Source organism: Salmo trutta, chromosome 19 (assembly GCF_901001165.1).
Source record: "Salmo trutta chromosome 19, fSalTru1.1, whole genome shotgun sequence".
In the NCBI taxonomy this organism is placed as follows: domain Eukaryota; kingdom Metazoa; phylum Chordata; class Actinopteri; order Salmoniformes; family Salmonidae; genus Salmo; species Salmo trutta.
The window spans coordinates 14,290,860-14,318,803 of record NC_042975.1 but is presented as its reverse complement, the minus strand read 5'-3'; the positions used below and the strand labels follow the sequence as shown (position 1 = coordinate 14,318,803).

The 27,944-nt window shown below is 45.0% G+C and overlaps 1 protein-coding gene across 5 annotated transcripts in view; it reads right to left on the bottom strand.

The window, feature by feature from the left end:
- The window catches only part of LOC115154029 (protein Jade-1), a 221,316-nt gene that overhangs the window by 94,974 nt on the left and 98,398 nt on the right, over positions 1-27,944 (bottom strand). For all 5 annotated transcript variants that reach the window (XM_029699806.1, XM_029699805.1, XM_029699807.1 and 2 more), the window contains 2 exons: positions 7,836-8,017; positions 269-480 (listed from right to left, as the gene is read on the bottom strand). In XM_029699806.1, the coding sequence (XP_029555666.1) occupies positions 269-480; positions 7,836-8,017 (394 nt within the window). The remainder of the gene's footprint in view (positions 1-268; positions 481-7,835; positions 8,018-27,944) is intronic.

The following is a 27,944-nucleotide window of genomic DNA, read 5'->3' as shown; positions in this document are numbered from 1 at the left end:
CCAGTTTCTCCACGGAACTATAAACAATCCCCAATTAACACCTTTGTCCTTCTTGTCATGACCCCAAAGAACTACAAATCCCCCCCATCCCCAATCGCTCCCTGATCCCAAACAAAACACCCTCAATACGATCAAAACGGACTTTCCCCTCTATTCACTTACACCCTCTTCCAACGAGAAGACACTGTTAACACCCCTAGAACATCTACTTGTCCCATCCTCTTCACCCAGAAAAACATCCCAACTCAACCGCAACCCCTCCATGTACCTGATGTACGCAGATGTTGCACTTGTCACAGAAGACCATCTCGTTGCCATCCTCTCCCTCTGGGGACCGGCACACGTCACACACCACGTCCTCGTCGTACTCGATGCCCAGGCCCTCCTCCGTCTCGATGGCCTGCTGCATGTTCTCCTCACACTGGCTCTCCAGCTCCACCAGCACACGCTCCATGGTCAGCTCGTCCAGCTCCGGCAGCGCTGAGGAAGGGAAGGAGAGAGAGGTGGGTCAGTGTCAGACACTGGGTTGGGACATGGGTCAGAGTCGGTCTATTATACGTTTGGGAGAGAAGGACAGAGCGTCTAGTTAAGGGTTACAGCTAGTCACATGGCTAGCTGTAACCCTTATCACCTATGGAAATCTATATCTGATTGACACGTGTCTTGCGCTGTGTCTCTTTCATTTCTCATTCGTTAGCTGAACATTTTGTACTATTAAACCCTGGCTATAAATGTATCTTGTACGTCAAATTGCCACAAACAAAAGCAACTGTCAATGTGTCAGACCAAGGCTGCATTCTGATCTTTTGCCACTTAACTTATCTTTTGACCAATCAGATCAAATTATTTGGCAATAAATTGGGCCAAAGATCAGAATTGGGCTGCCTGTGTAAATGCAGCCAAAATCTTATAAGTACTGGTAAAAGGCCTGTCATGGATTACATTTAGCATATTTTTTGTACTGAATGATATCAGATCTTCAACCAAAATCTAATATTAGATAAAAGGAAACCTAAGTTTTACAAATAACCAAAAAAAGACACACATTTTTGTTTATTTAACAAAGTTATGCAATACCCAATTCCCCTGTGTGAAAAAGTAATTGCCCCCTTACACTCAATAACTGGTTGTGCCACCTTTAGCTGCAATGAATCCAACCAAATGCTTTCTGTAGTTGGGCACGATATCTAAGAAAGTCTTGAGGTTTTGCTCGCCTGAGGTACAGTATCTCATGATAAGCTGTAGACCACACTATCTACCTAGAGAGTATTCATCTGTATTTTTTGTAGCTGTCTACATACCACCACAGACTGATGCTGGCACTAAGACCGCACTGAATGAGCTGTATTCCGACATAAGCAAACAGGAAAACACTCACCCAGAGGAGGCGCTCCTAGTAGCCAGGGACTTTAATGCAGGGAAACTTAAATCCATCTTATCAAATTTCTTTCAGCATGTTAAATGTGCAACCAGAAGGGAAAAAAACTCTGGACCACCTTTACTCCACACACAGAGATGCATACAAAGCTCTCCCTCACAATCCATTTGACAAATCTGACCATTTTATCCTCCTGATTCTGATGCTTGATTTCCTAGCCATTTCTGAATCCTGGCTTATTTAATTACCAAAAAAAGGAGTAAAGTATCCACTGACAAAACAATAAAGATGGCAACAGTTTTACAGGCTACAAAACGCAGTGCAAAAACAACTACCCACAACCCCAAAGAAAAACACACACACCTATATAGGACTTCCAATCAAAGGCAACTCAACACACCTGCCTTCAATTGGAAGTCCCAATCACCAACAAACATTCACACATACAAAACTGCCACGTCCTGACCCCAAAACTAATACAATAGCTCCATCTGCTGGTCAGGACGTGACACCACCAAACATTCTGAAATTTCCATCCCCAATTACAACATTTTCCATCAAGACAGAACTGCTAAAGGGATGGAAATGCAATCTACTGTAGAGATAGCCTGCAGTTCTGTCATACTATCCAGGTCTATGCCCAAACAGTTCGAACTTCTATTTTTAAAGAACCATCTCTCCAGAAATAAGTCCCTCACTGTTGCCGCTTGTTATAGACCCCCCTCAGCTCCCAGCTGTGCCCTGGACACCATATGTGAATTGATTGCCCCCCATCTATCGTCAGAGTTCGCTAGGTGCTAGGTGACCTAAATTGGGATATGCTTAACACCCTAGCCATCCTACAATCTAAGCTAGATGCCCTTAATCTCAAACAAATTATCAACCCCAAATCCGGAAACACTGGCACCCTCATAGATATCATCCTGACCAACTTGCCCTCTAAATACACCTCTGCTGTCTTCAACCAGGATCTCAGCAATCACTGCCTCATTGCCTGCATTCGTTATGGGTCCGCAGTCAAACGACCACCCCTCATCACTGTCAAACGCTCCCTAAAACACTTCAGCGAGCAGGCATTTCTAATCGACCTGGCCTGGGTACCCTGGAAGGATATTGACCTCATCCTGTCAGTAGAGGATGCCTGGTTGTTTTTTAAAAGTGCTTTCCTCACCATGTTAAATAAGCATACCCCTTTCAAAAAATGTAGAACTAAGAACAGATATAACCCTTGGTTCACTCCAGACTTGACTGCCCTTGACCAGCACAAAAACACCCTGTGGTGTACTGCACTAGCATCGAATAGTCCCTGCGATATGCAAATAATCAGGGAAGTCAGGAACCAATACACACACTCAGATAGGAAAGAAAAGGCTAGCTTTTTGCATCCTGCAGCACTAATTCCAAAAAGTTTTGGAACACTGTAAAGTCCATGGAGAATAAGAGTACCTCCTCCCAGCTGCCCACTGCACTGAGACTAGGAAACACTGTTACCACTGATAAATCCACGATAATCGAGAATTTCAATAAGCATTTCTCTACGGCTGCCCATGCTTTCCACCTGGCTACCCCAACCCCAGCCAACAGCTCTGCACCCCCCGCAGCAACTCGCCCAAGCCCCCCATGCTTCTACTTCACCCAAATCCAGGCAGATGATGTTCTGAAAGAGCTGCAAAATCTGTATCCCTACAAATCAGCTGGGCTAGACAATCTGGACCCTCTCTTCCTAAAATTATCCGCCGCCATTGTTGCAACCCCTATTACTAGCCTGTTCAACGTCTCTTCCGTATCGTCTGAGATTCCTAAAGATTGGAAAGCGGCCACGGTCATATCCCTCTTCAAAGGGGGACACTGCCCTGCCTTTCTAAAGTATTCGAAAGCCAAGTGAACAAACAGATCACCGACCATTTCGAATCCCACCGTACCTTCTCCACTATGCAATCTGGTTTCCGAGCTGGTCACGGGTGCACCTCAGCCACGCTCAAGGTCCTAAACGATATCATAACCACCATCGATAAAAGACTGTACTGTGCAGCCGTCTTCATGGACCTGGCCAAGGCGTTTGACTCTGTCAATCACCGTATTCTTATCGGCAGACTCAACAGCCTTGGTTTCTCTAATAAATCTAGAATTGGCTTCCTATTTCGCAACAAAGCCTCCTTCACCATGTTGCCAAACTTCCCCTCGTAAAACTGATCCTTGACTTCGGCGATGTCATTTACAAATTAGCCTCCCAACACTCTACTCAGCAAATTGGATGCAGTCTATCACAGTGCCATCCGTTTTGTCACCAAAGCCCCATATACTACCCACCACTGCAACCTGTATGCTCTCGTTGGCTGGTCCTCGCTACATATTCGTCGCCAAACCCACTGGCTCCAGGTCATCTATAAGTCTTTGCTAGGTATAGCTCCGCCTTATCTTAGCTCACTGGTCACCACAGCAACACCCACCCGTAGCACACACTCCAGCAGATATATTTCACTGGTCATCCCCAAAGCCAACACTTACTTTGGCCGCCTTTCATTCCAGATCTCTGCTGTCAATGATTGGAACGAATTGCAAAAATCACTTAAGTTGGAGACTTATATCTCCCTCACTAACTTTAAGCGTCAGCTGTCAGAGCAGCTTACCGATCGCTGCAGCTGTACACAGCCCATCTATAAATAGCCCATCCAACCAACTACCTACCTCATCCCCATATTTGTTGTTGTTTTTCTGCTCTTTTGCACACCAGTATTTCAACTTGCGCATCCTCATCTGCACATATATCACTCCAGTGTTAATTGCTAAATTGTAATTACTTCGCCACTATTGGCCTATTTATTGCCTTACCTCCTTACTTCATTTGCACAGACTGTATACAGATTTTTCTATTGTGTTATTGACTGTACGTTTGTTTATCCCATGTGTAACTCTGTGTTGTTGTTTTTGTCGCACTGCTTTGCTTTATCTTGGCCAGGTGGCAGTTGTAAATGAGACCTTGTTCTCAACTGGCCTACCTGGTTAAATAAAGGTCTGAAAAAAAGCAAAACAAGCAAAACTTAAAGCAGGAAGCACCAGTGACTTGATCAATAAAAAAGTGGTCAGATGAAGCAGATGCTAAGCTACAGGACTGTTTTGCTAGCATAGACTGGAACATGTTCCGGGATTCCTCCAATGGCATTGAGGAGTACACCACATCAGTCAGTGGCTTCATCAATAAGTGCATCGATGACGTCGTCCCCACAGTGACCGTACGTACATACCCCAACCAGAAGCCATGGATTACAGGCAACATCCGCACTCAGCTAAAGGCTAGAGCTGCCGCTTTCAAGGAGTGGGAGTCTAACCCGGAAACTTATAAGAAATCCCGCTATGCCCACCAATGAACCATCAAACAGGCAAAGCGTCAATACAGGACTAAGATCGAATCGTACGACACCGGCAGGGCTCGCAAACCATTACAGACTACAAAGGGAAGCACAGCTGAGAGCTTCCCAGTGACACAAGCCTACCAGACGAGGTAAACTATTTATATTCTTGCTTCGAGGCAAATAACACTGAAACATGCATGAGAGCACCAGCTGTTCCGGAAGACTGTGCGATCACACTCTCCGCAGCCGATATGAGTAAGACCTTTAAACAAGTCAACATTCACAAGGCCACAGGGCCAGACGGATTACCAGGACGTGTACTGCGAGCATGCGCTGACCAATTGGCAAGTGTCTTCACTGACATTTTCAACCTCTCCCTGTCCGAGTCTGTAATACCAACATGTTTCAAGCAGACCACCATAGTCCCTGTGCCCAAGAACACTAAGGTAACCTGCCTAAATGACTACTGACCCGTAGCACTCACATCTGTAGCCATGAAGTGCTTTGAAAGGCTGGTTATGGCTCACAACACCATTATCCTAGAAACCCTAAACCCACTCCAACTTGCATACTGCCCTAACAGATCCACAGATGATGCAATCTCTATTGCACTTCACACTGCCCTTTCCCACCTGGACAAAATGAACACCTATGTGAGAATGCTATTCATTGACTACAGCTCAGGGTTCAACACCATAGTGCCCTCAAAGCTCATCAATAAGATAAGGGCCCTGGTACTAAACTCCTCCCTCTGCAACTGGATCCTGGACTTCCTGACAGGCCGCCCCCAGCTGGTAAGGGTAGGTAACAACACATCCGCCACGCTGATCCTCAAAACAGGGGTGTGTGTTCAGTCCCTACCTGTACTCCCTGTTCACTCATGACTGCACGGCCAGGCACGACTCCAACAACATCATTAAGTTTGCTGATGACACAACAGTGGTAGGCCTGATCACCGACAACGACGAGACAGCCTATAGGGAGGAGGTCAGAGACCTGGCAGTGTGGTGCCAGGACAACAACCTCTTCCTCAACGTGATCAAGACAAAGGAGATAATTGTGGGCTACAGGAAAAAGAGGACCGAGCATGCCCCCATTCTCATCGATGTGGCTGTAGTGGAGCAGGTTGAGAGCTTCAAGTTCCTTGGTGTCCACATCAACAACAAACTAGAATGGTCCAAGCACACCAAGACAGTCGTGAAGAGGGCACGACAAAATCTATTCCTCCTCAGGAGACTGAAAAGATTTGGCATGGGTCCTCAGATCCTCAAAAGGTTCTACAGCTGCACCATTGAGAGCATCCTGACTGGTTGCATCACTGCCTGGTATAGCAACTGCTCGGCCTCCGACCGCAAGGCACTACAGAGGGTAGTGTGTACGGCCCAGTACATCACTGGGGCCAAGCTTCCTTGGCGGTGTCAGAGAAAGGCCCTAAAAATTGACAAAGATTCCAGCCACCTTGGTCATAGACTGTTCTCTCTGTTACCGCATGGCAAGCGGTACCAGAGCACCAAGTATAGGTCCAAGAGGCTTCTAAACAGCTTCTACCCCCAAGCCATAAGACTCCTGAACATCTAATCAAATGGCTACCCAGAATATTTGCACCCCCCCCCACACCGCTGATACTCTCTGTTGTTATCATCTATGCATAGTCACTTTAATAACTTTACCTACATGTACATATTACCTCAACTAACCGGTACTGCTGTTCTTCAATTACTTGTTACTTTTATTAGTAGTATAAGTATAACTTTTTGGACAACATAAGTATGTAATGTTTGTGTTATTTGATCACTCAGGTTTCCTTTGTCTAATATTAGATTTTGGTTGAAGAACTGATAACATTCAGTATCAAAAATATGCAAAAGTTCAGATATTAGAAAGGGGACAAATACTATTTCACAGCACTGTACATACGGTCTTCAGAGATTAAAGATGGATTGTTTTTTAAAAGCAAACCAGTAGGAAGCTGAGTTTAGTTATCCGTTAACTTCTGAGCCTCTGACATTTACATCTTGTAAATAGGGAGAGGCTAGAGGAACAAACATTTCAGTCGTAACATTTGCATGTACATGCATAATCGTGTCTGAGAGAATGAGAGCTAGAGATAAATGGAGAGGGATGTTGGTAGAGGGAGAGAACATGAGAGAGAGATTGAAAGAAAGCATTCTCTTCATCTTTTCTATCAGCCTATCAGTGTTGCAATGTGACCTCATAACCCAGCAACAATCATGCAAGTGTTTGTTTAGTCTAGCCATTGGGGTTATGAGAAGCAACTCATTACAGCTGGAACACACTGAACGTACATTAGGGGGGGGGGGATTTCATAATCTTTTAAAAAGCAGAGTAAATAAACCCGGGCCTGCGGGATTTTAAAATGCAATTATTTTTCTAATCTATAAACGCAAGATCAGATTGCAAATAAACTGGATCTGCGATGTGGAGAGACAGGTCAGCACTTGTCAGTAGTCTAGGCCAGATAGACAGAGAGTGGTTGGGTGACTGGCAGAGACCCAGGATGCAACAGTGGGAAGATCCCTCTGTGTGGACATAGAGAATAGAGAGGTGCACCCTTCTGACCCCAAAACTGACGGCTGGATCATAGGTCAGACGTGTGGGGGCAATTAAACAGAGTTGTGAAGTTGGATTGAGGAATACTGTGTGTGTGTGAGCCTGCCGTTTAAAGTATTGACGAGGCAGAGTGACACATAGGAATCAAGGTGGTACAGTCATACTGTGGTAACATGGTCAAACTGTAATAACATTGTCATAGAACAGCATGTAGAACGCTGATAGTAGTAGAGTAAACAAACCTATGGGAAAGCATTTGTTACCTCAAGCAGGTGGCATAGGGATGAATGAGTGAGTGAGAATAAACCAAGTTGTTTTAGTAGCTCTTGCATCTTATTCTAGCCTAAATGCTCAAATGAACAGTTGTAACAAAACAAAAGGCTAATAAAGTCCTGTTGTTGATTTGAGGGTTGCATCTCAAATACAACCCTATTCCCCTATATAGTGCACAACCTTTTACTAGAGCCCTATGACCCCTGGTCAAAAGTAGTGCACTACATAGGGAATAGGGTGCCATTTGAGAAGTCTCTTACCCAGTTCTCTGAGCTCCAGGTTAACCAGCTCCAGCCAGGACACGTCTATGTCATCCAGGTCATAGCGGCTATGGGGCTCATTGGTGGTCTTCATGTCCCCCTGGCCCAGACCCAGGCCCAGCTCACACCCCCGGCCCTGCCCTGGCCAGTAGAATGGGATACGCCCCACCTCTGGTAGCATCCTGTCAACACAGAAAAACTAAGTCTTTTTTTTATATTTCTTTCATGAACTGAAATATTTTAAGTTTAGTGAAACGTGTACAGTGAACAGTGAAAGGTGTACATTAAGGATAGAAACATATGGTCAAACAGATGCCATGTCTGTCCAGACATGGGGATGTATTTGTAGTGCACAGGGAACCATGGGGGGCAGAGAGAGAGAGAGTAAAACTGCAGTCATCATCACCTCCTTCCCGGCGCCTCAGGTCCTTCTCACTGTGGATTCAGGAAGACCCACTGGAAAGGGAGCCCGTGAAGATTTCTGTACGGATCCATCCCCCCCCCCCCCCCCCCCCCCCCACCCCCCCCACACACACACGTTCCCAAACCAGCCCACGGGGGTTTTCCAGTTCTATCAGTGCGCACACAAACACACACACTCTTTTACGCATGCCAAACACCTCGTCACCTCCTCCACCTGGTAATTAAATCATGACCTTTGAGTGAAAGGAAGTGGTGTGATAATTGTACATTTAACATTTTAGCCATTTAGCAGATGCTCTTATCCAGAGTGACTAAAAGGAACAATTAGGCTTAAGTGCCTTGCTCAAGGGCACAGCAATTTTTCACCAAGTCGGCCCTGGGATTAAACCGGCGACCTTTCGGATACTGGCCCAATGCTCTTAACCGCTATGCTTCCTGCCAGACTCTGCCTCTCTCTGTCTCTTATCTTAAATAGGTCATCAACCTCATCACCACAGCTCCTGCCTCACTGCGTCGGAGGCTGGGTAGTGTACTGGGTGTTTACACAGTCACACTGAGTCCCAAATGGCATCATATTCCCTATGAGCTCTGATCAAAAGCAGTGCGCACTATTGGGAATAGGGTGCCATCTGGGACGCACTCACACTGTGCTCTCCACACTGCCTCCCCTTCCCTGGCCAACACGTCTGATGTAAAACCATGCAAATAATGTGAGGCCTGAAAAATCCCCAGACAGATGCCTAACTGCTGCCCCCCAGACAGATGCCTAACTGCTGCCCCCCAGACAGATGCCTAACTGCTGCCCCCCAGACAGATGCCTTACTGCTGCCCCCCACACAGATGCCTAACTGCTGCCCCCCACACAGATGCCTTACTGTTGCCTCCCAGACAGATGCCTAACTGCTGCCCCCCAGACAGATGCCTAACTGCTGCCCCCCAGACAGATGCCTTACTGCTGCCCCCCAGACAGATGCCTAACTGCTGCCCCCCAGACAGATGCCTAACTGCTGCCCCCCAGACAGATGCCTTACTGCTGCCTCCCAGACAGATGCCTTACTGCTGCCTCCCAGACAGATGCCTTACTGCTGCCCCCCAGACAAATGCCTTACTGCTGCCCCCAGACAGATGCCTAACTGCTGCCCCCCAGACAGATGCCTAACTGCTGCCCCCCAGACAGATGCCTTACTGCTGCCCCCCAGACAGATGCCTTACTGTTGCCTCCCAGACAGATGCCCTCCCAGACAGATGCCTAACTGCTGCCCCCCAGACAGATGCCTTACTGCTGCCCCCCAGACAGATGCCTTACTGCTGCCCCCCAGACAGATGCCTAACTGCTGCCCCCCAGACAGATGCCTAACTGCTGCCCCCCAGACAGATGCCTAACTGCTGCCCCCCAGACAGATGCCTTACTGCTGCCCCCCAGACAGATGCCTAACTGCTGACCCCCAGACAGATGCCTTACTGCTGCCTCCCAGACTGATGCCTTACTGCTTGCTGCCTGCTAGCAGCCTGCTGCCTCCCTCCACTAGCGCACACTCTGATCTTCATCACTGTTTTTTCTAAGAACTTGCAACGATCAAATGTGGGTGATTTACATTCGCGAGGGCACTCATTTCATACATTTTTATACAGTTGCTGTGCCCGATTACGCTTGTTATCTTTTCATTAGATAAGCCCCTACTACTGTCCGTCGCCCCCCTCCCTAGAATCACATCTCCAGGCAGGAAGCTGGCCAGCCTAAAGGTGTTCAAAGCTGGAAGGATTGTCTAAAGGGGTGGCTGGAAACAGACTCGTTAGTGGAACTTGCAGAGATGCAGGGAGAAGGTGACTAATCTGATGATGCTTCCTTTCTCTTTCTCACTAGCTGACTGTAGACGACGGGGTGTTTCTATGGCTGACTGCAGACTACGTGGTGTTTCTATGGCTAACTGCAGACTACGTGGTGTTTCTATGGCTGACTGCAGACTACGTGGTGTTTCTATGGCTGACTGCAGACTAAGTGGTGTTTCTATGGCTGACTGTAGATGACGTGGTGTTTCTATGGCTGACTGTAGACGACGTGGTGTTTCTATGGCTGACTGTAGACGACGTGGTGTTTCTATGGCTGACTGTAGACGACGTGGTGTTTCTATGGCTGACTGTAGACGACGTGGTGTTTCTATGGCTGACTGCAGACTACGTGGTGTTTCTATGGCTGACTGCAGACGATGTGGTGTTTCTATGGCTGACTGTAGACGACGGGGTGTTTCTATGGCTGACTGTAGACGACGGGGTGTTTCTATGGCTGACTGTAGATGACGGGGTGTTTCTATGGCTGACTGTAGACGACGTGGTGTTTCTATGGCTGACTGTAGACGACGTGGTGTTTCTATGGCTGACTGTAGACGACGTGGTGTTTCTATGGCTGACTGTAGACGACGTGGTGTTTCTATGGCTGACTGTAGACGACGTGGTGTTTCTATGGCTGACTGTAGACGACGTGGTGTTTCTATGGCTGACTGTAGACGACGTGGTGTTTCTATGGCTGACTGAAGACGACGTGGTGTTTCTATGGCTGACTGCAGACTACGTGGTGTTTCTATGGCTGACTGCAGACGACGTGGTGTTTCTATGGCTGACTGTAGACGACGGGGTGTTTCTATGGCTGACTGTAGACGACGTGGTGTTTCTATGGCTGACTGCAGACTACGTGGTGTTTCTATGGCTGACTGCAGACTACGTGGTGTTTCTATGGCTGACTGTAGATGACGTGGTGTTTCTATGGCTGACTGTAGACGACGTGGTGTTTCTATTGCTGACTGTAGACGACGTGGTGTTTCTATGGCTGACTGTAGACGACGTGGTGTTTCTATAGCTGACTGTAGACGACGTGGTGTTTCTATGGCTGACTGAAGACGACGTGGTGTTTCTATGGCTGACTGCAGACTACGTGGTGTTTCTATGGCTGACTGCAGACGACGTGGTGTTTCTATGGCTGACTGTAGACGACGGGGTGTTTCTATGGCTGACTGTAGACGACGTGGTGTTTCTATGGCTGACTGTAGACGACGTGGTGTTTCTATGGCTGACTGTAGACGACGTGGTGTTTCTATGGCTGACTGTAGACGACGTGGTGTTTCTATGGCTGACTGTAGACGACGTGGTGTTTCTATGGCTGACTGTAGACGACGTGGTGTTTCTATGGCTGACTGCAGACGACGTGGTGTTTCTATGGCTGACTGTAGACGACGTGGTGTTTCTATGGCTGACTGTAGACGACGTGGTGTTTCTATGGCTGACTGTAGACGACGTGGTGTTTCTATGGCTGACTGAAGACGACGTGGTGTTTCTATGGCTGACTGCAGACTACGTGGTGTTTCTATGGCTGACTGCAGACGACGTGGTGTTTCTATGGCTGACTGTAGACGACGGGGTGTTTCTATGGCTGACTGTAGACGACGTGGTGTTTCTATGGCTGACTGTAGACGACGTGGTGTTTCTATGGCTGACTGTAGATGACGTAGTGTTTCTATGGCTGACTGTAGACGACGTGGTGAAGGGAAAACACAGGGGTGAGGTGAAATAACAGTTCTCTCTGGCCAGAGTCACATGTCCTGAACACAAGCCACAGAACGCAAGCTCCGTCAGCGGACTTGATGACGGAGTTGGAACTACAGTTGAAGTCGGAAGTTTATATACACTTAGGTTGGAGTCATTAAAACTTGTTTTTCAACCATTCCACACATTTCTTGTTAACAAACTATAGTTTTGGCAAGTCGGTAAGGACATCTACTTTGTGCATGACACAAGTAATTTTTCGAACAATTGTTTACAGACAGATTATTTCACTTATAACTCATTGTATCACAATTCCAGTGGGTCAGAAGTTTACATACACTAAGTTGACTGTGCCTTTAAACAGCTTGGAAAATTCCAGAAAATGATGTCATGGCTTTAGAAGCTTCCGATAGGCTAATTGACATCATTTGAGTCATTTGGAGGTGTATCTGTGGATGTATTTCAAGGCCTACCTTCAAACTCAGTGCCTCTTTGCTTGACATCATGGGAAAATCAAAAGAAATCAGCCAAGACCTCAGAAAATAAATTGTAGACCTCCACAAGTCTGGTTCATACTTGGGAGCAATTTCCAAACACCTGAAGGTACCACGTTCATCTGTACAAACAATAGTACGCAAGTATAAAAACCATGAGACCACGCAGCCATCATACCGCTCAGGAAGGAGACACGTTCTGTCTCCTAGAGATGAACGTACTTTGGTGCAAAAAGTGCAAATCAATCCCAGAACAACAGCAAAGGACCTTGTGAAGATGCTGGAGGAAACAGGTACAAAAGTATCTATATCCACACAACTTCAAAGGCCGCTCAGCAAGGAAGGAGCCACTGCTCCAAAACCGCCATAAAAAAGCAGACTACGGTTTGCAACTGCACATGGGGATAAAGATCGTACTTTTTGGAGAAATGTCCTCTGGTCTGATGAAACAAAAATAGAACTGTTTGGCCATAATGACCATCGTTATGTTTGGAGATAAAAGGGGGAGGCTTGCAAGCCGAAGAACCCCATCCCAACCGTGAAGCACGGGGGTGGCAGCATCATGTTGTCGGGGTGCTTTGCTGCAGGAGGGACTGGTGCACTTCACAAAATAGATGGCATCATGGGGAAGGGAAAATGATGTGGATATATTGAAGCAACATCTCTAGACATCAGTCAGGAAGTTAAAACTTGGTCGCAAATGGGTCTTCCAAATGGACAATGACCCCAAGCATACTTCCAGAGTTGTGGCAAAATGGCTTAAGGACAACAAAGTCAAGGTATTGGAGTGGCCATTACAAAGTCCTGACCTCAATCCTATAGAAAATGTGTGGGCAGAACTGAAAAAGCATGTGTGAGCAAGGAGGCTACAAACCTGACTCAGTTACACCAGCTCTGTCAGGAGGAATGGGCCAAAATTCACCCAACTTATTGTGGGAAGCATGTGGAAGGCTACCTAAAATGTTTGACCCACGTTAAACAATTTAAAGGCAATGCTACCAAATACTAATTGAGTGTATGTAAACTTCTGACCCACTGGGAATGTGATTAAATAAAAGCTGGAATAAATCACTCACTACTATTATTCTGACATTTCACATTCTTAAAATAAAGTGATGATCCTAACTGACCTAAGACAGGGAATTTTTACTAGGATTAAATGTCAGGAATTGTGAAAAACTGAGTTTAAATGTATTTGGCTAAGGTGTACAGTATGTAAACTTCCGACTTCAACTGTACATAAACAATGAGGGAGGGAGTTCAAAGACCGAGAGAAAACAGAGGAGGAGGAAAGAGCGAGAGTTGGGCAGGAGGGCGAGATGAGTCTGGTGGACCTTGGTCTTGTATCCCGTGTACAATGTATAAACAACCGTTTAGTCTATTCGCCAGATCAGGAGACACCACCTTCCGAAACACCTCCCAGTCCTCATTCCAGTATTCCACTTCTAAGGTTTGTTGTGTATATTCTTCTCCTTCGGCTAAGATGTGGTGCTTCACTCTACAGGCCGGGTAATCAAAGGCATATCCCCACAGTTGGCCATTAGACATAACCAATTGATGTGTCAGTAGAGTTTACGGGAGATATTTGGGGTTCTGTACAAATTTAGAAAATCATTTTTTGCAGCATCATACACTACATGACGAAAAGTATGTGCTCGTCCATCATCTCATTCCAAACTCATGGGTATTACTATAGAGTTGTTCCTCTCTTTGTTGCTATAACAGCCTCCACTCTTCTGGGAAGGCTTTCCACTAGATGTTGGAACATTGCTGCAGGGGCCTCCATTCAGCCACATGAGCATTAGTGAGGTTGGGCACTGATGTTGGACGATTAGGCCTGGCTCGCAGTCGGCGTTCCAATTCATCCCACAGCTGTTCGATGGGGTTGAGGTCAGGGATCTGTGCAGGCCAGTCAAGTTCTTCCACACCGATCTCGACAAACTATTTCTGTATGGACCTCGCTTTGTGCACCGGGGAATTGTCATGCTGAAACAGGAAAGGGCCTTCCCCAAACTGTTGCCACAAAGTTGGAAGCAAAGAATCGTCTAGAATGTCATTGTATGCTGTAGCGTTAAGATTTCCCTTCACTGAAACTAAGGGGCCTTGGTCCGAACTATGAAAAACAGCCCCAGACCATTATTTCCCCTCCAAACGTTACAGTTGGCACTATGCATTGGGCCAGGTAGCATTCTCCTGGAATCCACCAAACCCAGATTCGTCGCCGGACTGACAGATGTTGAAGCGTGATTCATCACTCCAGAGAACACGTTTCCACTGCTCCAGAGTCCAATAGCAGCAAGCTTTACACCACTCTAGCCGACGCTTGGCATTGCGCATGGTGATCTTAGGCTTGTGTGCGGCTGCTCGTTCATGGAAACCCATTTCGTGAAGCTCCAGACAAACAGTTCTTGTACTGACGTTTCTCCCAGAGGCAGTTTGGAACTCGGTAGTGAGTGTTGCAACCAAGGACAGACGATTTTTAGGTGATTTTTAGGTGACAGCAGTCACATTCTGTGAGCTTGTGTGGGCTCACGGCTGAGCCTTTGTTGCTCCTAGACGTTTCCACTTCACAATAACAGCACTTACAGTTGACCGGGGCAGCTCTAGCAGGGCTGAAATTTGATGAACTGATTTGTTGGAAAGGTGGCATCCTATAACGGTGCCACGTTGAAAGTCACTGAGCTCTTCAGTAAGGCCATTCTACTGCAAATGTTTGTCTATGGAGATTGCATGGCGGTGTGCTCGATTTTATACACCTGTCAGAAACGGAAATAGCCGAATCCTCTAATTTCACCTTGTGTCCTACTTCAGGTCATCATGTGCGTGTCAGTACGTAACAATTCCTTGTTTTTTCCCCTGAGTTTTCTGTGCTTTTTGTCTTTTCTGTAGCACACCCGTAGTGTTCACAGCACTTACTATGTGGTTGCTACTAATACTCATACTCAGGCAATTTCCAGCCTACACAGAAATTACTTTTTCACAAGACTTCTCAACTGTTCAAACACAGGCCTCCAAGAACTAAACAGCAGTTCAACAAGTTAATTCTACAAGGTCAACAAGTTCAATCTTCAAACACAAGTTCACTACAAAATGTATCTGCGGAAATTACTTTTTACTTCAAAACATAATTTAAAAGTTCAAGAAGTTCACTTCACAGCAGATCACCAAAAAAATCACAAATTATACAATGATACGCTAATTATCCTGAGGAAATCCTGAAATGTCATTAAGAGGTCAACAAGAGGACAACTCAGAACCTTCAACCATCAATCAATTGAACTAATCAAATGAGTGAAAGCAGCCGTGTGCTCTATTCTCTCTGCTGAGAGAGCTGTAATAACTTATTTTGTTGTTTGCGCATTCCTCACAAAATATGACTGGCTTCAGAGCTTTCCGAGGAAGCTTTGATCCTTATTTGCCGTTGGAATATTTATTTGGAGCAAGGGAGGGCTTCTGACTCTCAGCTCCTCCATATTTTTCACAGTACACCCTTCCCTCCAGACCCCGAGGGGATGTGGTTTGGGGTTTTATTGAACACTGACTGGCCTTGGGGGATCTGTGGTGTGTGTATTTTGTGGCTACTGTACCGTCTGGGTGAGGCTCAGAGAGAGAAAGAGAGCTACTGTGTGAAAGAGGGGCAGTGTGTTAGGAGTGTTAATCACTGAGAAGGTGGGAGGGAGAGAGAGAATCAGCAAGGGTCAGTGTGGAGATAGAGATAGAAACCCTACAGACCCTGGTCAAAAGTAGTGCACTACATAAGGAATAGGGTGACACTTGGGATCAAACCAAAAACACCACCCACAGGTTTGTCATCTTTCTCGATGATATGTTTTTCCCCGACACCTCTGATGTGAATGACATTTATCAGAGGGACATAAACAGCACAGTGCTTTATTCAACCCGGTGGGGGCACAGACAGACGGGGCCACCGGCAGGCAGTTTTCTTGCAAGGTTTCAGCGATGTGTAATGAAGGTTGAGAGACTGAACAGTAACAGTAAGGTGAAACTTTGTGAGAAAACACTGTGGGTAGTCTCCTTCCCTGCTAACGTTCGCCACTCAGGCTCCCGAGTTGCGCAGTGGTCTAGGACACTGCATCTCAATGCAGGAGGCGTCACTGCAGTACCTGGTTCGAATCCAGGCTGCATCACATACGGCCGTGATTGGGAGTCCCATAGGGCGGTGCACAATTGGCCCAGCGTCGTCCGGGTTTGGCTGGTGTAGGCCTTCATTGTAAATAAGAATTTGTTCTTAACTGACTTGCCTAGTTAAATAAAGGTTACATTATTTATTTTTTCATTGTCTCACAATCATTTCCCCCAATCCCCCCATCTCAAATCTCTTCATGCCTCATTGTCACTAAGTGCCTAAACTCCCTCCTGCCTCTCACATGTTTCAGTGACCCCTTGCACCTCATTCCCAATCTCTTGTGCCGACTCTGCCAGGCTGTGTGAGGGGTTCCACTGTGGCCACCCCTGCCCCTCATCCACAAACAACCCCATTCCCACCACCACCTACATCCACAGAGCAGCCAATCGTAACAATCAGGCCAGACTCCCGTGGGGCTTCCTACCCCGGATGTGCCAGGGGCACCCATGTCTGGGACTGGCCTGTGTGTGTGTGTGTGTGTGTGTGTGCGTGCGTGCGTGTCAGACAGAAACCGAGAGAGACCGATCTGATCAGAAAAGATACTGACAGATACAAACTGACAGAAACTGAAAATGAGTGGGCTTTAAAGGGCAATTCTGCCACTTTTCAACATATTTTTCTCCAGCACCATACCAGTGTCTACATGTGATCTGTGGTTAAAAATATAAGGTCCTAAAAATTGCTTCTCTGTGACATCACAGGGCAGGATTAAAAGTAAGGGGGAAAAGTTAGTTATTTTCAAAACCTGCAACAAGTTTCTAGCCAGAAGGAGGGTATTGTCTTGCTCCCCACGTCACCATGAATCTCATAGTGCTTGAAAATCACTGTTATTAAAATGTTTGAACTTTTGATTTTATGAAAGAAATAAAGCCTGCACACTTATAAGCTCCACCGTGTACCTTTATTCACAAACAAACAAAGGTTTAGATCACACAAGGATCTTCGTCAGGTTAGGGCAGTCTATATACAGCATATATAAGTTGAAAGAGGCAACACAAAACATTTCCACTTTTTGAATATTATAACTGTATAACCATTCATATCAGGTAGACAAAACGTATGTGACAATACCCAACCGTGGTTGTCATTATAACAAATGAATCAGATGGCGTTGGGAAAGTCCTCATTAAGTCCAGTAGTATTCCGTTTGCAACAGAAGTCTATGGATGTGCGCCCCTCGCCTCGGTACTTTGACATGCTGGATACCCATGTACTTCAATGAGGAAGCATTGTGTCTGGCAGTGATAAAGTTACTGTTTTTTCATATTTTTTTTTACTGTTGATGACATCATCGCATAGAACTTTTTCACTTTATATATTTGTTCTACAAAACTGAGAAATGCGTAGTTTTCACAATATGTAGACACTGGTATTGTGCTGGAGATTATGAAAATGAGGTTGAAAAGCGGTGGAATTTCTCTTTAGGCAAAGAAAAGTCCCCAAGACAGATAAACAACACGTACTTTGATGTGAGTCATAGCAACCCTCTCAGTCAACCGTTAGTCTATCTGATAGGAAATATTCCAGTAACACAAACGATGAAAGACCTACAGGTCTGTCCCTAATGGCACCATATTCCCTACCTACACAGTGCACTAGCTTTGACTAGGGTGCATTGGGCTCTGGTAAAAAGTAGTGCACTATGTAGGTAGGGAATAGGGTGCCATTAAGGATTCAGCCCAAGTGAAAACACTTGCTCTGATAACAGAATGACATCAGAGCGAGTCAAGTGGACCTTGAGTCATTTCAATATTTCTTAGAAGAATCAGGAAATGTAAAAAATTACTCTTTGCACTTGAGATGTTAATGTTGGACATTCACTTTGAGAACAGACACAGAATTTATAACACAATGACTACTACAGTAGCCTAAACCTTTCAGAATGTGGGGCTTATTTCGTCGTCAAATGCATTTAAAAAATCATCCAAAAAGGCACTGGACAAAATCTGTCATAAAGCCGCTAAAAACTGCTTCTCTGCCCTAAGTTGTCAGGCACAGTGGATTAACCAGAGCCCTTAGGTGTGCTGCCATTTTGTGATTCCTTCAGATGCCTATGAGGTCTGCCCAGGAACGCCAAGCGTGTTGTCATGGATATGGCTGAGCCTTAACAGCCATATTCCAGTGATTCCAGTGCCCCTTTACTACAAAGAATCAGTCTAGCCGGCTAGGGTTTTAATCTTACTGCATTTACTACTATTATCTTTTCTGTTTCCACCCCATTTGTTTTATTTTCATCTTCCCCAAAACTCTGGCAGTTACCCTACACAGAAACTAAATCACAACCCCTCCTTCTTGCCGTCCTTTCACCTTACACAAATATGCACACTCGTAAAAAATAAAGAGTCTCATAATAATAATCCCTCTTGAGGGGGTTTTGAGGGGTGGGGTGGAGCAGTTTGTGTTGGGGGATTGTTTTCATTCACATTTTCCACTGAGTCAGTTGCGAGCCAAAAGAGGGAAGAGAAGGCTGGGAGGCTACTGGCTTCACAGAGCAGGGCTGGCACCGTGCCAGGACCTTGCTTCAGGTCTCACAGCTCCCCTAGCCTTTGCTTCCACCTCCTCCTCCTGTCTCCCGCCCCTCTCCTTTTTGTGTTGCTAAAACACTGCAGTGTGAAGAAATTCAGCAGAGAGCTAGTTTACCTGTATCTGTCCCATTGATGAGGAAGCTAAAGAGGGAGGCAGGGAGGGAGGGAGGGAGGGAGGCAGACAGACGGACAGGCATGGAGGGAGGCAGACAGACAGACAGGCATGGAGGGTAGCAGACAGACAGACAGACAGGCAGACAGACAGACAGAAAAGGGCGGGCGGGAGGGAGGGAGACAGTCAGGGTGGCAGACAGACAGTCAGGGAGGGAGGCAGAAAGACAGACAAGGAGGGAGGCAGACAGGGAGGGAGGGAGGCAGACATACAGCCAGTCAGGCAGGGAGGGAGGCAGACAGACAGGCAGGGAGAGAGGCAGACAGACAGACAGTCGAAAAAGGGAATGCCCATTGTTTTCTGTTTTCTGCCAGTTCCAAATCCTTCTTGCAGGACACCTAATAATCTGTGTACAGCATCTGCACATCTCATTTAGATGTATTTCACCATTCATATTCAATAAAACAGGTAGAATCAAAAGGGAATGCAAGGCGTTGTAAAACATGTTAATAGGGGTTTTATGTAACAGCATTGCATGCTCTGAGAGTGTGTTTCTGTCTGTCTGTGTGCGCAAGAGATGTTTATGAATATGAAAGTGTGTCAGTGCCTATGTACCACCAAGTTTCTATGAAATGCACCTGCACATTTGTGTGCGTGTGTGTGTGTGGGGGGGGGGACTAACACATTTGGTGACCCGCGGCACTGACCTCCAGGGTGCCCCACTCTTTTTGTTGGAGGGGGGGGACCGCTAACTTGCATTGACGAAATGTGCAGTTTACACATTTTGTCATGAGTCTATGACAAAATCTTGCAGTTTTAAAAAAGGTAATTTTCCTGGAGTTCGGGCCCTGGGGCACGTGCCCTGCATACCCTTTTGGCAATCCAGTCCTGTGTGCATGTCTAGTGAGAGCAAAAGAAAGCAAGTTATTGCTCATTTTCTGAGAGCCTGAGTCATCCTCATTACATGTATTACTGTATTCACAAATTGGAGTGTTTGTGTGTCCGTATGTGTATGTGCGTGTGTATGTGTTGTGTAAGGGTGTGTGCCTGCCTGCTTGTGTAAGAGATCACAGTAAGTGTGTGGGAGTTGTTAAAAACCTCTTTTGAAAGATAAGAGGGATGAGCATGAGGGAGAGAGAGAATGAGAGATGCTGAAGGATACAGTTACCCTACACTTGTCAAGGATGATGTCATGATTGTTAGATTCTACACATGATGCTGTGGCCTCTTTAGTGTGTACAGTCCAATACTCAATGCATAGATAACAGATAAATAAACCTTGCAGAAACGCTCAACCTTGTAGAGATTCACACAGAGATAACGGCTCATGGCATTGGGACTGGGAGACTCATGACAACCTGTCTAATACAATTCCATCCTGTTAAGAGCTATGGAGATTGCCAAGCAACCATCACTGACCAGGGTTAATTAGCTAACATGTTGACTCTTGACAAGGAAGCTGAAGGTAGCATATCGTTAGCTTAACGCAATTGCTGGAAGTCTGGGTATCTACTAGCCAGCTCCTCTCAAAAGCAGGGAAACAGACCTAACTTCTCTAAGTATTCATTACAAGTAGATATACACAATTATACTTTGCTTATAGTTGTTTGAAAAACATTTATTTTTGGAACTATTTTCTCCGAACTTCATTCATCCGCTATGATGGTGACCGCAAGGATAGGCTGGGCGGGAGTGTCAACACTGAGACAGCGATGGTTTTTAATGAGTTTGCTAGCTAGATATCAAGTAAGCAAAGTATGAGAAGAGTACATCAACGACAAAATCCCACAGAAGAAGAGGAGGAGTACATCAACAGACTGCTCATCCGAAGCAATATTTCCACCTCCCAGCTATGACTATGAAAATTGTGGTCACTGCTGGAGTGTCCACAATTTGATGGAAAGTTTTAAGTTCCTGGGCATACACATCACAGGCAAACTGAAATGGTCCACCCACACAGACAGGTGGTGAAAAAGGCACAACAGCCTCAGGAGGCTGAAGAATTTTTTGGGCTTGTCACCCAAAACCTTGACAAACTTTTAGAGATGCACAATCGAGAGCATCCTGTCGGGCTGTATCACCGCCTGGTATGGCAACTGCACCGCCCTCAACAGCTCTCCAGAGGGTGGTGCGGTCTGCACAACGCATCACTGGGGGCAAACTACCTGCCCTCCGTGACACCTACACCACCCGATTTCACAGGAAGGCCAAAAAGATCATCAAGGACAACAACCACCGAGCCACTGCCTGTTCACCCTGCTATCATCCAGAAGGCGAGGTCAGTACAGGTGCATCAAAGCTGGGACCAAGAGATAGTCACTAGTCACTTTAAACAATGACACTTTAAATAATGTTAGAATACTTGTTAGATTTGTGTGTATTAGGTAGTTATTGGGGAACTGTTAGAATACTTGTTAGATTTGTGTGTATTAGGTAGTTATTGGGGAACTGTTAGAATACTTGTTGATTTGTGTGTATTAGGTAGTTATTGGGGAACTGTTAGAATACTTGTTAGATTTGTGTGTATTAGGTAGTTATTGGGGAACTGTTAGAATACTTGTTGATTTGTGTGTATTAGGTAGTTGTTCGATTATTTGTTAGATATTACTGCAGTGTTGGAACTAGAAGCACAAGTATTTCGCTACACTCACATTAACATCTGCTAACCATGTGTACGTGACCAATACATTTGATTTAGATTTTGTATTTTCAAGCTAGCTTACAAGTTTAAACTTGTAATGTCACATGCAGTACAGTGAAATGTTTCTTGCAAGCTCTAAACCAACAATGCTGTAATCAATAACAATGTACTGCAAAAAATATATATAAATAAAAAATATAAAAATAAGACAGCTAGCTAGCCTATGTGGCTAAGTGTGGTGAGACTTGTGTTACATCGACTACCATCACTTGTCCAATATCGAATATGGTTTGTGGGTGTGTTGTAAAAACTTGCAATAACAAACCAAGGAAGTTTTCGGCAATAATCTTCCACAAACATCCATTGAATGATCCGGACCGATTGAAACTATGGCTAGTTGCCATGAATGTAGATAACAACACTGCGACCAAGGACCACAGAAAGTTAGTTGTTTGCTCAGATTCTTTTGACAAGCCATAAAACGAGATGTTTCCTGAGGGAAACAGCGGTCCCATCAGTGGGCATTCTACGCACGCCAGACCAAAGTGGAATGGGGGTATAGTGAGCTCCAAAAGTATTGGGACAGTGACCAATTTTGGGTTGTTTTGGCTCTGTAATCCAGAACTTCAGATTTGAAATTATACAACTATGGAGGTTAAAGTGCAGACTGTCAGCTTTAATTTGAGTGTATTTTCATCCATATCGGGTGAACCGTTTAGATTTTACAGCACTTTCTGTACATAGGCCCCACATTTTTGCATATGGAGGATCGGGTTTGTATCAGGATTGAGATCCACATTATGGAGGTGGAATACATCGGAAGTCAGGACATCAGATTCCATGTGGTGTTTTTGCATTTACACATCAGGGAAAAGATCAGATAGGTATCACATATGCAAACAATTGGCAAAAGATCTGAATTGGGATGCGTGTAAACACAGCCAGAGTGGAGTGCTTGAATTGGGCCGGTACATACCACTGCCTCAAAAAGTACTGGCCCTGGTCAAAAGTATTGGACTATAAAGGAAATAAGGTGCCATTTGGGACACCCATCTTGAACCTGGCGAGATCCAAGGAGATCCTCTCCCTACTGAAGGGCCCTATAAAAGATGCAGAGAACCCGGACGGAATCATGGGATCCAGACGTTAAAATGGAATTCAACAATATTTAATAATGTAGTGAGCATACTAGGGAATCAACTAAATGTTCTGAACATTAATTTGCCCAAGTTTATCATAAGACATGAACAGAATGCATCAGTGATTCGTATTTGCTGTAACTTTGTGAAGAGGTAACCAGGATGTCTCTGTGTGTGTGCGGTGCATGCGTCTACTACAATGTGTAGCCGTTAGCCATGATGCTATCCAATGAAAACAGTCTTCTGGTAGATGGAAAGGCTTTCCCAACAACCTTCTCAATTAAATGTTAATTACAAACTTCAGGAAATTATTGCATAAATTCCCCAGGCTCTATGGCTACCTGGCAGAATGATATCATGATTATTTTCAGCAATTCAGTGGGTATTTGTTTTGCAAACTCTACCATCACGTGCACTACAAAAACACTGCTAAACAACAGCCTCTTGCTAGCTGCACACTGGAATTAAGCGGTAACTACACCCCAAAATACACACACACAAAAAATCCCAGGCCTCAAAATTGGTCACCTGAAGAGATTTAAGCATTGTTGTGGACATAGAACGTACACTTAGTTGTTTTTCTATTCATTTATTTGTAGTGATTTTGAGAGCGAAAACCTGAACAGAAAAACTGTAAAACGGAAACCCGGAAAACCAAAACAGATATTTCTCAGTAGATGCCGGAAGAAATACAACAATCATTAATATTAACTAACAGGGAGCACTTAATATGCTCTACTCTTTTCATGTCATCATAGCCGTAGTGTAGAGGGAGGGGGGGTCTTTGCTTGCTAGAAGTTTATGGGAGTGAATATCTAACGATCCGCAATAAGCTGTTCTCCTTAATTGCTTCATTGTGAACAATTTAACAACTGGTAAAAGCCCTGAGGAGATGCTAGCTCACACAGCCCACAGTCATGGCCTGCATTTTAACACACACAGATAACACTACTCAGCAACAGTATAACCCCAGGGTTTCTGACACACACACACACACACACACACACACACACACACACACACACACACACACACACACAGAGCCAAATGCACACATACACACACACGACCGAGAAGATTTTAATTTACCGACCTAAATGTATTGGGTGGACACCCATGGTTCTCAGAATAACAGAAATGACATTTAGATTATGGTAATGGACAGAACAGAACATGCAACTCATGTAATGAAGCAGCCAATAAAACATTCATTTCAAACATTTGCCAAAATGCAAATCGCGGGAAAACACCATTCTAAACAGTGCATCTGATAGCGGTTCCATATGAGAAACTTGATGCAACCACTAGGATAACTTGCTAATATGACTAGGATTGTGCCTTTGACTTCTGGACAACGAAATGAAGTTGATATGAAAACCAATAGAACAGGAGAGAAATGGCATAGTGGTGGGTCTAATAGGGAAGTAAATGGAAATACATTTACCCAAATTATATAATTACTCCACCTATCACAAGCTCGTAGTCCTGTGCCTATTTGGGAAGCCAGCAATTGGGGCAGCGCACATGGCAATAGACCTAGCTGATTATTGAGTTGCGGGTCTCAGTGAAAAGTATAAAAAAATGTGCAAAGATAATCTGTCTTTAGACATTTAAAATGTTGAGACAAGAAGGGGAGGGGTGTGTGACGAAGATATAGGCAAGTCTCTCTCCAGAATAGCTCAGCCGTCTCCCACCAATGCTTGCGCATTCATCGTTTCATTGTGTTAATTGTTTGCCCTTTGATTAAAACAAATATGTCACCAGTCGTAAAAATCCCCGTCATTTGGTTACAATAATTTCTACTAATGCATGTAATAATTACAGTACTTCACCGTTCTTATTCTCAGAGTGGAAACGTTGTTTGTAAAGTTCACAACCTGCTGTTAGAAACAAGTTTTGGTTTATTTCATAATCATCATTTAAGAGATTTGAAAATGTTTTCATTGTCTTTAGTTTGAATGTGCTCCATGTGAGCAATGAGAATGTGTCTGGTTTCTCTGTCCTAATTATGTTGCGGTGGCGAGCGCGCCTGAGCATGCATGGCCTGCTGAGCGGAAATGTGGGAGCGTTTTTTATTTATTTATTTTTTTACATCCATTGCAAATGATAATATATGAATACTATAGTTCCTCACAGTAAGCTATTTGAAAAATCTTTCCAACAATCTCCCCCTTGATAATCACCAATCCTTGGTGTGGAAGAGCAATGGAAGTTATTGGCCTACTGCTGTACTGGCCTATAGGCTATGAGTTTCATGCAATCATTTCTTTAGCCGCCATTGGATCCCAGTGTATCAATATGTCCATATGGCAGAGGCTGGTGGTCTCACATTAGTTGACTTTTAACTTTGAGATTTTTATCATTTTAATTCAGATTTTTATGATTAACCACATGACAATGATTTTAAGAAACAAACACACTGTTATTTAAATGAAACTGTTCCACGAAAATGGCACGCAGAACAGTAGTTATGGTAGGATAACATTTGAACCTTCCCCAAACTTGAAACTCACGCGCGCCACCTATGAAGTCTTTAAAAAAGAATTGCATCCACGTTTCCATGGTCGGATTATGCCTATAGACTACTTTGAAGCATAGTAAAACCTGTTTTCAAAACGCCAACAGAGGGCGCCTTGCTTCGAGCTCCAATAAAACATTGCAGGTTTATATTTTTCTTCAAAAAAATTCGTAATCAGTTTGTTATGTGCATTACTACACACCCCCGGGTTGAACTTTTGGTATACGAATCACTGGGTACTCACCATCCACCCGACCTCCCCGAGTTCCCTGAGACGGCAGAACAAATTACTAGCTTCTTTGGCGACACATCGAGCTGCTTGGGAGTCCTCGCGGAGAGTAGGAAGCGAAGACGCTGATGGAGACACAAACATGGCGGATCTTACTGACATTAAGACACCGGGCGACCCGTCCTCCATTACCGAGCATACTACTCACAGATGTTCAATCATTAATGAACAAACCTGATGAACTCAGAGCGAAGATATCCTTCCTGATGGACATCAGATCCCCCAACATAATCTGTTTTTCTGAAACTTGGCTTTCCTCCAACATCCAGACGGATTATATACAACCAACAGGTTTTAGTTTTTCGAGTGGCTAAGAAGCGTGCTCTCCCGGGCAAGAACAAGGGTGGGGGCTCTGCTTTATGACCAACAACACATGGTGACATGGAGGAAACATACAGGAACTTGCGAGTTTCTGCTCCGCCGACATGGAATACTTGGCCATAAAATGTATTTTTTCCCTTCCGAGAGAGTTCACAGGGATTATCCCCATGGCTGTGTTCCTCCCACCCCAAGCAGACATCAAAAAGGCTCTCAAAGATCTTCATTGTATCCTAAACAAACTGGATACCGCATTCCCGGAGGCAGCGTTTATTGTTGAGAATCGTGCTCCCAAATTATTACCAACACATCGACTGTCTAACTCGCGGATATTCTACTCTTGACCACTGCTACACGATCATGTGGACTGGAATATGTTCCGCAGTCGCCTCTGGATATAACGTCAATGAATACGCCGACTCAGTCACCGCATTCATCCAAAAAAGCATAGATGACGTGAGACCTATATTATCTTTTAAAACGTACCCAAATCAAAAAACGTGTATTGATAGCAGCCATGTAGGAAAACTGAAAGCGAGAGATGCTGCTTATGAACAGGGCAAGGTGACCGGGACAATAGTTTGGTTAAACAGTACAGATATGACTTATGCAGACCAATCAAGATGGCGATACCCATATAGAGACAAAGTGAAGGAGCAATGCAGCACTGTCGGACACAAGACGAATGATCATGGATTAAAAACAGCCAACCACATCACGGTCACCAAAGCCAAACTACCGGACGAGCTAAACACCTTTTTCTCAAGATTCGAGCACAATGAACCCTGAGCTGCCGAGGAGCCCCCGATGACAACGTGGGCTACACTCTCACAGTCATTCAAGTCATGTGCAGACCTCAATCTATCCCTAGCTCAGGTCTAGAGATACTGCTTCAAGAAGTCCACTATCATCCCTGTGCCCAAGAAAGGGAAAGTAGCATTCACTTCAGTCATCATGAAGTGCTTCGAGAGGCTAGTCAAAGACCATATCACCTCCTCCCTCTCCGACACACTCGACCCTCTCCAATTTGCCTACTGCCCTGACAGACCAATGGACAACGCAATTGCCATTGCACTGCACACTGCTCTGACCCACCTGGACAAAAGGAATGCATATGTGAGGATGCTACAGCTCGGCATTCAATACCACAATGCCCTATAAACTAATTACAAAGCTCTCGGCTATGGGTCTGAACTCCACCCTTGGCAACTGGGTCCTGGACTTCCTGACGGGCGAGGTAGGCAACATTACCTCCTTGACACTGACCTTACAAGGGTGCGTTACAAGGGTGCGTTATCAGTCCCCTCCTGTATTCCCTGTATACCCACGACTGCGTGGCCTCACACACAGTTAAAGTCGGAAGTTTACATACACCTTAGCCAAATACATTTCAAAATTCAGTTTTTCATAATTCCTGACATTTAATCCTAGTAAAAAATTCCCTGTCTTAGGTCAGTTAGGATCACCACTTTATTTTAAGAATGTGAAATGTCAGAATAATAGTAGAGAGAATGATTTATTTCAGCTTTTATTTCTTTCATCACATTCCCAGTGGGTCAGAAGTTTACATACACTCAATTAGTATTTGGTAGCATTGCCTTTAAATTGTTTAACTTGGGTCAAACATTTTGGGTAGCCTTCCACAAGCTTCCCACAATAAGTTGGGTGAATTTTGGCCCATTCCTCCTGACAGAGCTGGTGTAACTGAGTCAGGATTCTAGGCCTCCTTGCTCGCACACACTTTTTCAGTTCTGCCCACAAATTTTCTATAGGATTGACGTCAGGGCTTTGTGATGGCCACTCCAATACCTTGACTTTGTTGTCCTTAAGCCATTTTGCCACAACTTTGGAAGTATGCTTGGGGTCATTGTCCATTTGGATAACCCATTTGTGACCAAGCCTTAACTTCCTCACTGATGTCTTGAGATGTTGCTTCAATATATCCACAAACTTTTCCTACCTCATG